This window comes from Arachis stenosperma, chromosome 6 (assembly GCF_014773155.1).
Source record: "Arachis stenosperma cultivar V10309 chromosome 6, arast.V10309.gnm1.PFL2, whole genome shotgun sequence".
Classification (NCBI taxonomy): domain Eukaryota; kingdom Viridiplantae; phylum Streptophyta; class Magnoliopsida; order Fabales; family Fabaceae; genus Arachis; species Arachis stenosperma.
In genome coordinates, this window is record NC_080382.1 from 140161334 (window position 1) to 140170632 (window position 9299).

The 9299-nt window shown below is 37.8% G+C and overlaps 1 protein-coding gene across 1 annotated transcript; it reads right to left on the reverse strand.

The window, feature by feature from the left end:
- Positions 1–768: 768 nt before the first annotated feature.
- LOC130935167 (trafficking protein particle complex II-specific subunit 120 homolog) lies at positions 769–8732 on the reverse strand. Its single transcript, XM_057864763.1, has 10 exons — positions 8261–8732; positions 7310–7516; positions 6977–7159; positions 6074–6177; positions 5402–5461; positions 4751–5039; positions 4111–4394; positions 3130–4007; positions 1385–2317; positions 769–1285 (listed from the first exon to the last, which is right to left on the reverse strand). The coding sequence occupies exons 1-10, from the start codon at positions 8669–8671 to the stop codon at positions 1065–1067; spliced, it is 3570 nt and encodes a 1189-aa protein (XP_057720746.1). The 5' UTR covers positions 8672–8732; the 3' UTR covers positions 769–1064.
- Positions 8733–9299: the final 567 nt, after the last annotated feature.

Consider the following 9299-nt stretch of genomic DNA (forward strand, 5'->3'; position numbering starts at 1 on the left):
GTTAATAAATATCTTAAAAAATTTAAGTTTTTTTATATTTTTAATACATTTTCAACAAATTAATGTATTAAAAATATAAAAAGGTTATTATTTTAAGTGTCCTTAACAAATACACTATAACATTTGTTAACTATTTCTTTTATTAAAATGAGAGTCTCCCTTTGATGCGAAATTGTGGTAGATTCTCTAGAGGTGTTTTAGTTTATTATTGATTAGAGGAAGAATTCATTATGAGGAGGGCATTGGGGTCTAAATGTTAATTTTAAATAAGGGCGTTTGCAAGGTTATGACAATATAAAGACATGGAGTTCAGATCGTATGTACGAGGTTTTAAATTTAAACTATATTATCATCAATATATAAAAAGAGTTGAAAGTTGAAATAATTTTTCCAAAGACATATTGAGTATTGACCAACATAGCGTGAGTATTTTCCGTTTTTTGTTTTTGGAAAACCAACAATAAATAGGCCCACGAATCATGGGTATCTAAATTATCCAATACCAAGAAAATGTGTGGGCCTTTTGGTGTAGTGGCAATATTTAACATATGCAGCAGGTTTCATGGAAGTCCAATACTCTGAAACAGTAAACTCTTAACTACTTGGGATTTTTGGATTGGCCGTTGTCTCCCAACCAGTAAACTTATCTATACAAGAATGCATGACCCGCAACTGAAGAATGGATGAAATCATAGATTTGACTGCCTTTTAAATAGCTACACCCTGACCGAAAATCAACAAAAAAAAAAAAGAGCTATACCAAGTTCAAATTCCAGCTAAGACTGAGATGAGATTTAATAACCTTTAGTGTGTGAATTGTGTACTTATTAATAAATTTGAGCACGTTGGCAACTCTCGCATCACAGCACAATCGAATTTGACATGATTTACAGTTGAAACCTCAATGTCTTCAGTTGGATTCTTAATTTGGAGAGCACAGCTCCAAGAAATATAAATCAGAAGAACCCAGGGGGGATCATATGAAAAACTCATACAAATGATAACACCCTAAATCTACAAATATAAGCTCATGAAGTTCACATCGTATTCATAAACAAAAAATGTCAAGCAGTTCCGTGAACACGAACGTGATACGGTGGTCCCCGGCAGAAAATTGGCTCGGATGGTGAGGTGGCCTTTGCACGAGCACGTAGAATGTCGCTTGGATTATCAATCACTGCTGCGGCTAATAGTGTGTACTCTCCCGGGACAAGAAAATGCAAGCAGAAAGAATGTTTGATTTGTTGAAGCGGGGGAATTTCCACACTGATGTCACTTAGAACACCTGAAAAACATTGATTATAGCAAAAACATAATAGTGTTAGAAAAGTTTACAAATGCATGCCAATTGCAGAAAGTGGAAAGCAATTATTATGGACATTACCTGTCCATAAAACAGTTGCTTTGGTTCCATCGACACAATTCTCCCCAGCTACATCTCTGCATGTAATATTGAAATTGATTTTGATCATATCCTTTGTGTTATTACGAACCAGAACCTCCATTGGCGTCATTTCATGTGCAATCACTGAACCTCTGGAAACAGAAGATTCGACGATATTAGATTCTTTATCAGGATCAGGTTTTTCTGATTCAACATCATGTCCAGTGAGCCTGAACATGAAAGTCAGTGGATCTGGCAGCAGGACATCCATGATTGATGTCTGCAATGCTGCCTGGATCGCGTCCTTGATATTCAACTCGCCAGAGCTATTGCGTCCCGAATGCCACCGAACCTTGATCCTGGAGATAAGGCTCTTGATACAAGCATTGAGCTCGGCTTTTGTGTTCTTTTGAGAGAAGGGTGTGCTTCTGCCATCTGCCTGATTGTCCCTCATGAAAAAGGAATCATCAAGAACAGGTAATTTGAAATGCTTGAGTGGCACTAGAACCCTTGCCGAGCAATCCCTATCGATTCTTGTCTTAGGATAGCTGTGTTCAGCAGCATCCTGATCAGCAGAATGATTTCCCTCGTTGCTAGATTTGTCTAGTTTGATGGAGACATTGATTTCAAACGCAATGTCAGTTGGATTAGATAACTCGAGTTCGAGAAATCTCAGTCCCCAACTTCCTCTGGAAGGATTTATCTTCACCAATTTGTCCATGTTTGTTGTAGAGTCAAAATGTCCTGTGGAATCTAGATCATCAACCTTGGGAAGATTTTCACCGACATGGGCAGGAAATTCCATTGAAAGAAGCTGAGCCTTTACAAAAGACAAACCCTGCAAAACACAAATCTGCAGGGGAACAACAAGGCGTCTGCCAGGGGGCACAGTAGATGCATTTGCTGGAGTATCTCCAGTGGTTTGAAGTGGTCCTGAAACAAAAATGGAAAGAGTATTATTATCATTCTCCTATAAAGAATGCCAATCTGCCACATGCTGGAAGATCCATAGTGAACCTTATTTTATCCACATATATGGACTGACCATGATGGAATAATATACAAGAGAACACCGATGTAACCTAAGTAGCACATGTACTGACATGGACCCTTGACACAACATGGACAGAGACACTAACTCTTCTAATAGCAGAATACAAACACCCATTTGTATATTAAAAATTGTTCAAGACGTCTATATATTCAAAATTTACAAGCATCAAGGTGCAAATATTTACCACTTTGTAAGCTCCTCACATGGGACATATGATTAGTACTTTCAATAAAAAAATATGGGATATCAATACTTAATATTGGATGCATGTCTGATGTGTGTCATATTCTGTCTGTGACTTTCACACTCTGACGTGTAATGGACCAGCCACGCACAAATAAGTTGGCATCTCTGGAGGAGAGGAAGACAAGGGGAAATTGAAAAAGGGAAAATGACAATGATTCAAATGTTGAGGTCCACTAACATAACGTTTCATCTTAGCATGTTCTGATGCAACTACTACAGACTGATTAGTCTCATGTTTTGGATCGAAATAAAGGTACAAAGAAATGGGAGCAGACAGTATAAATTGCAAAACTAAAGCCTACATGGCTACATTGAGAATATCTATGCATATTTGACAAATATATAACTCTAAAAGGACCATTAACACCACCAAAAAGGAGGTAAAAGATAAATTGATGAAGAAGAAAGCAAGAAACAATCAGAATCTGTGTTTTTAAAGTGGTACCAGCATAGTGGATCATAAGTGATGGACTGCTTCCATCTTTGATGTGCCTCACATTGCTTCCAGAGACGGCCTTCCCAGCACCAGCATCAACATCCACTGATCCAACCTGCCAGGCTCGCAAGGTCACACGAATTGTCACTTCAGCACCAGGCTTTAGAGGGAGGCAAGATTTTAAAGTCTCACTAGAATATGAAATCACAGAATCTTGATTTTTCCCTGACAGTGAAATATGCGCCTGCTCAATTGCAACTGTGCCTGCATTAGCCAGACTTATCCATATATCACGAATTTCACCTTCATATAAAATGATGGCACCATCACCTCCAACAACACGTGATATCAGCAACGGAAGTGGTGGAACTACAGAAATATTTGGGACTGTTACATTCTTCAACTTTGGAGATCCACAAGATCGGAAAGGGTCAGAAAGGACAAGCCCTTGGGTGGCCCCAAGAAGCAGATTGTCAACCTCTTTAAAAAGATGCTCAGTAATAACACCAAAACAATGAACAATGCACCCAGGAATCGTAACCGGCCCCACTGATGTTGGAATGCCTGATAAGGTGATCACTTTCGATGAATTTGGCAAGAGTTTTACACTCATGGGAAAAGCATCCAAGTTTCCTGAATGAACAGATAGGTATATGCTATCAACCCTTAAATCAAAGCCACATGGGTTTGCCAATTCCACCATGACCTGGATAGGCTCTCCAACAACCCAGATAAGTTCTTGCTTCTTGACATTGATTGGATCTCCTTTACTGAAGGGTGTATAAATGAATGGACCTGAAGGAGCAGAACCTGCCCACCAGTCTGGTCTAGATGGATTCCGTTTTACAATGTCCATTTGTATCGGGAGGAGCGGAAAAGAATGCAACCTGAAAACAATTAGTAATCAAACTGTTACCCTTTGTCCATTGTATTGAATAGTCATGATGTAAATTGTCGAACTGGAAATTAAATCTTTAACAGAGTAAACACCTTATAAAAGGTAAAGCAGGATCAGCACATCGTGTCCCTGGTGGCAGCCTATCTGCTGAATTTGAAAGGGCATTTGCAAGGCCATTTTGACCAGCAGGAGTTATTAGAGGATAGTAGTGTCTGAGAAGTCGGGCTGCAGCACTCCATGCTGTAAGAGGATCTCCAGCACGAACTGCAGAGAGCAGAATTTCTCTCAGCACAACCATCTGGAGGGTACTCCATTGAGACTCGAATAATGAAACTGCTGATTGGTGATAAGTTTTCCCACCATCTCCGTTTCCCTTCTGTGAATAATTAATGGTATGAATTACATTAAAAATGAATTATTTTATTAAGAAAAAACTCTTCAACCTATCAATGTCATTTTGAGTCTCTAATTTCAGTCAAAGCTTTCATGTTAGATTTTTCACCTTCAATAATTTATATGATGTACTTAAAATTCAAAACAAGATGCCGGGAAGGTTCAGGTAGTGCACACATGATGTGTAAAAGTAAGAAAATTCAAGTTTCAAATCAAAATGTATCCATCCAAGGCATAACATGATCATATATCTTTTTAAAAAAGCAAGGCCTGTGTGACTAGGCAGTTCAATATTCAAAAGAGATATCGTGCATAGATAGCTCAGTGTTGTAAACTCACATTTTTCTGAGAATGATCTGATATTGAGGATCTACTTTGAACATGATACGCTTTTGTTGTCATTGCCAAAACTTGCATAGCACTAATTGCAGCCAATCGATTTTCTTGCTGAAGATATAACTGAGCAACCTGCCTAGAAAAGAAAGCAGCTTTTCTCTGGTACCCAAGATTACCATACAAACGAGCAATTTCAATATATAATACAAGTCTATCACTTGCATCAATTAAAGATTTAGCACCATCGGCAGCAGTGGTCAACAACTCAACCACCTCCTTGGCCAACTCTCTCCTGCAGATTGAGAGAATACAGATCGCTGTTTTAGAAAGAATAAAACAATGGAAATACATTGATTAAAGCAGTACCACACTACAAGTTCCTCAAACAATTTCCAACACAAAGCAAAGATATATTAACTGTTTTAACTAATCAGATATAAATTTATGAAGTACTAACAGAAATGTTGATCTAACTTCTGAAAGTCAAAAATCAAAATTCACAAGGACTTGGAAACAATACATATTTTTTATTGAAGAATACCAAGGTTAATTAATTTTACATTCATAATGCACCGACAAAGCACCTCCTACAAAAAAATAAAAATAAACCAAGATGGCACATCCATCACATAGTAAAACAACAGTACCACCTACCTGCAAAGGAACCTTGCTAATTTCAAAGTAGCTTCAAGTTCAAAAGTTATGGGAGAAACTCTGCAGCAGAGAAAAAAATAATTAAAAAACATGTTTAGGGGAAAGTTGACTCATGGAATGTGTTAGAGAGATCAGTTAATTAAAGAGTTAATATTCAAAGTGGTCCCTGAGCAGTCGATCCTTTCCCTGAACTTAAAATTGTCCCAAAGTTGCCCCTCAACTTAACAATGGTCGTCCATGAGATACTTTTTGGTGATGAAATAATGACGTGGTTGGACGAAGGCCACGCTATACTGGTAAAACATCGCCATTTCGTTTTTGGCGCCCAAATAGAACATGAACAACGTCCTTTTGGGTATTTTGAGGGGTTTTAACTCCAACATGTTAAAACCCTTCAAAACATCCTAAACGATGTCGTTTATGTTCTATTTGGGCGCCAAAAATGAAACGATGACGTTTTATCAGTCCAGTGTGACTTCCATTGTGGCCTCCATCCAACCACGTCATCATTTCGTCATTGGAAAGTATCTCAGGGACAACCACTGTTAAGTTGAGGGACAAATTTGGGGCAATTTTAAGTTCAGGGACTACTTTGAGTATTAACTCGTTAATTAAAACTCATAGAATGTGTTAAAGAGATCAGATAATTAAAACTAACAGCAGAAGTTTTACCGTTGAGTATTATCTTGTGACTTCTTGTAATTCAAGATGACACTATTATAACGATATCTAACTTCCTCCTCAACCACTGAATCTTTCTGGCCCATACGGTCAATCTGATACAACAAAATTAAGTGAAATAAATAGTGATTTTAAACTAGAAATAGTCAGATGAACAAATTTCATTACAATCATGGTCATCATATCTATATTCCTATCTCATGCATTGCCACTGCATCTCATTTCATAGCAACAGGTTATTAAAGTAGGCATATAAACAATAAGATATTGCCATAGTGCATCCTCTTAATCAGTCAATCTGATTTCAAATTACAACATTAATCATCAAATGATAAGTGTTGAAAAACCATTAACATGCAATCAGAGATACAATACACAAAGCTCAAAATACAAAGCATACCAGAAGAATACCCCAACAATCTAATAAAATCATATCACCTAGTGTAGAAGCAATATGAAATGAAGTTAAAAGTTCTTTATACTTTAGCAAGATGCATAAGACTTACACAACCTAAAATCAAGACTTCTCTACCAGAACCTTTATATAATTTTCAACATCTAGTTAAATCAACTTTGCTCTATTAATGGCATTTTATGTTCTTGGATCAACTATAAAACGTAAAGGGTGAAGTTGGAAAATAAATTATTAAGGGCGCATTTGGTTTATGTTTTCATATTCATTTTCAATGTTTTCTGTCTTTAGAATTTTGTAAAGGTAAAAGAAAAAACAGGATGTGAAAACAGAAAACAAAAAATTTTCACAAAATTTCCCCTTAAAAGTGATAGATAAAGGGAACTGGAAATAGTAATAAATTTCAACTCAAATCTTCCCCACCACTTGGAATTTCTCAATAATGGAACATGAAAAGAAAACAAAGAAAAAAGACAAAATACCAGCAAGGCACAAACGCTACCCTCCAATGCTCCAGCATACCAGAAGTAATCCCCAGTCAACCTACAAAGTTCCAATGCCGTAGAATAATGAGCATTAGCATCAACTGGGGATCCAGCCAGCAAGCAGTAGTCACCGATTGTCTTCTGTGCACGTCCAAGTCTCCGCTTTTTGGCCTTGATAACCTGTGTTTCCACAAATTACTAAAGATCAATCAAACTGAACTACAAAACAAGTAGAGAGGGAAAAGAAAGGGAAAAAGTGTCCACTATCAAATATAAATAACACCACTAAAAATGGCCAAAAATACAAAATCAGGACACCTAAACATGGACCTCCTCTGAGCTGAGACCGGCTTGAGAATCCAGTGGTGTCTTGAGAATGGTTCCAGAAGACTCCGCCTGTAGCACCCATTTCTCAAATTCCATAAGCAGTGATGCCGCTATTTCCTGCATCATAGTGTGGAGGTGAAACTCCAATGTTGGACGATCCGCAGGTGGAAACAACCTCAAATTCCCCCCTTGCCTTCCTCCTTCCTCAAGCTACAACCACATAACACAACAGAAACAACACATAAGATTCTTTCTAGATCCATATTTCTCCGTTACATTGCTAACAATAATCAATAGATAAACAAATACACTACTCCTTTTATCCATTTCTCACTAAATCGCAAACAAGATAATAAATAATTAAACAAATAAATAAAGTGCATGCTATGGTAAAAAGATGAAGATTCACTCTCATAGATAGCTATGTAGGAGAATGTGCCATTTTATTTTTATTAGTTTTTTAAAAATAAATTTATACACTCCTCTTCATTCTCTTCACTCAAAAACCTCTTCATCCTCTTCACTCAAAAACCTCTTCATCATAGAATTATCCAATAACAGGCGTAGATCAAGAACTTACTTCTCAAATCTTAAAAACTTTCCAAAACTGAAAAAATTCAGCAAGGAATCAATCCTAGTGGATTATAGCAACAAATGTAACTGTGTCACTTGCGCTATGTAATACTAACAAATCAAAACGGTGAATTGATACCAATAACAAAAACATTTCCAAAACTAAACAATTCATCAGGACTTAATCCCTCAAAATTGAACATATTAAGGCAGTAAGGCAGATTTATGTTTTAACGCTTAGAAAAACAGAATCAGAAGCAGTTCATTTGATGCTAAATCTTTGGAAAGACTAAAAAATCTCATTGGATCATGGTGGCAAGTAAGTTCAGCTAGAATTAGAAGCACACTGGAGAATCAAATGAGAGAAGGAAAGAGAATTACCTGGGAATCGTTGGGGCAGAAGGCGAAGCAACGATGCACAAGGGAAGAAGAGTAGGACCTACAGGAAGCGTTGAATTGATCAATGACTGAGTCGAGATCAGGGGAGGAAGGGCAATGGCAGAGTCCGACGACGGCGAGGGTCTTGCGGTGTGACTGAAAGTCCTCCCACGGAGACGGAGAGTTGCCGCCGAGAACGAATTTGAAGCGAATGAAACCGGAGTCCCATGGCTGGTTAGCGAAGGGGGATTTCTGGTGCTCGGTGTAGAAGGATCTGATTGCGGAGAGAGGGATCGTGTGGAGTGGCAGGAGCATGGAATAATAGTCGCGCAGGGAGTTAGGGGGGACCGGACCGATGGGGAGAACCGCCACCTGGATCATGGCGGAGCCCTCGATGCTCACTTCCGGTTCCATTACCACCGCACCGCACGGGATCTTCCGGTTGGTTTTGTTTGGTTAGGTTACTTTAGTTCTCCTCTGCTTCCTGTTTATTCTTTCTCAATTTCTTTCCGCATTCACATTCACAATTTCAGAATGGGTAGTGCTAGAGAGCCAATGGCCTAAGTCTACAATGTGTACAATTGGCTAAACCTTTGGTCCATGATAAAATGAACATCACCCACACTATCCAGAATAACCATCCGAATATCCGAATATCAGGGATAATAAACATCTCATGTCATCAAATCACTCATCCTAAAAACTTAAGTTAATTTTAGAGTTCACCAAGGATCGAACCTTGATCTTTCGGATCTAGAACTCTAATACCATGTCATGAACCCACTCATCCCAAAAGCATAACTTGACAGGACAATGTAACACTAATGATCATATCTCTAATACTTCCTAAACCTTCATTGTACACATTGTACGCTTAAACCATTGGCTCCCTATACTTTTCCTTTCAGAATTTCTAACCAATTTGTCTCTCAGTACAATTACCATAATATATTTGGGTAAACTACCAAAATGCACCCTGAATTATTTTGTAGGGGACAATAATATTCTCAAATTATTTAACAATAAAAATAATTTTTAAATT

What these genes read in the sequence shown, in the direction of transcription:
- LOC130935167 (XM_057864763.1), bottom strand. Translation starts at nt 8,671, where the DNA reads ATGGAACCGGAAGTGAGCATCGAGGGCTCCGCCATGATCCAGGTGGCG. An exon ending in ACTTATGATCCACTATGCTG is followed by an intron (nt 2,318 to 3,129) that starts GTACCACTTTAA and finishes TTTTTGTTTCAG; the next exon opens with GACCACTTCAAACCACTGGA. An exon ending in AGCAACTGTTTTATGGACAG is followed by an intron (nt 1,286 to 1,384) that starts GTAATGTCCATA and finishes AATGTTTTTCAG; the next exon opens with GTGTTCTAAGTGACATCAGT.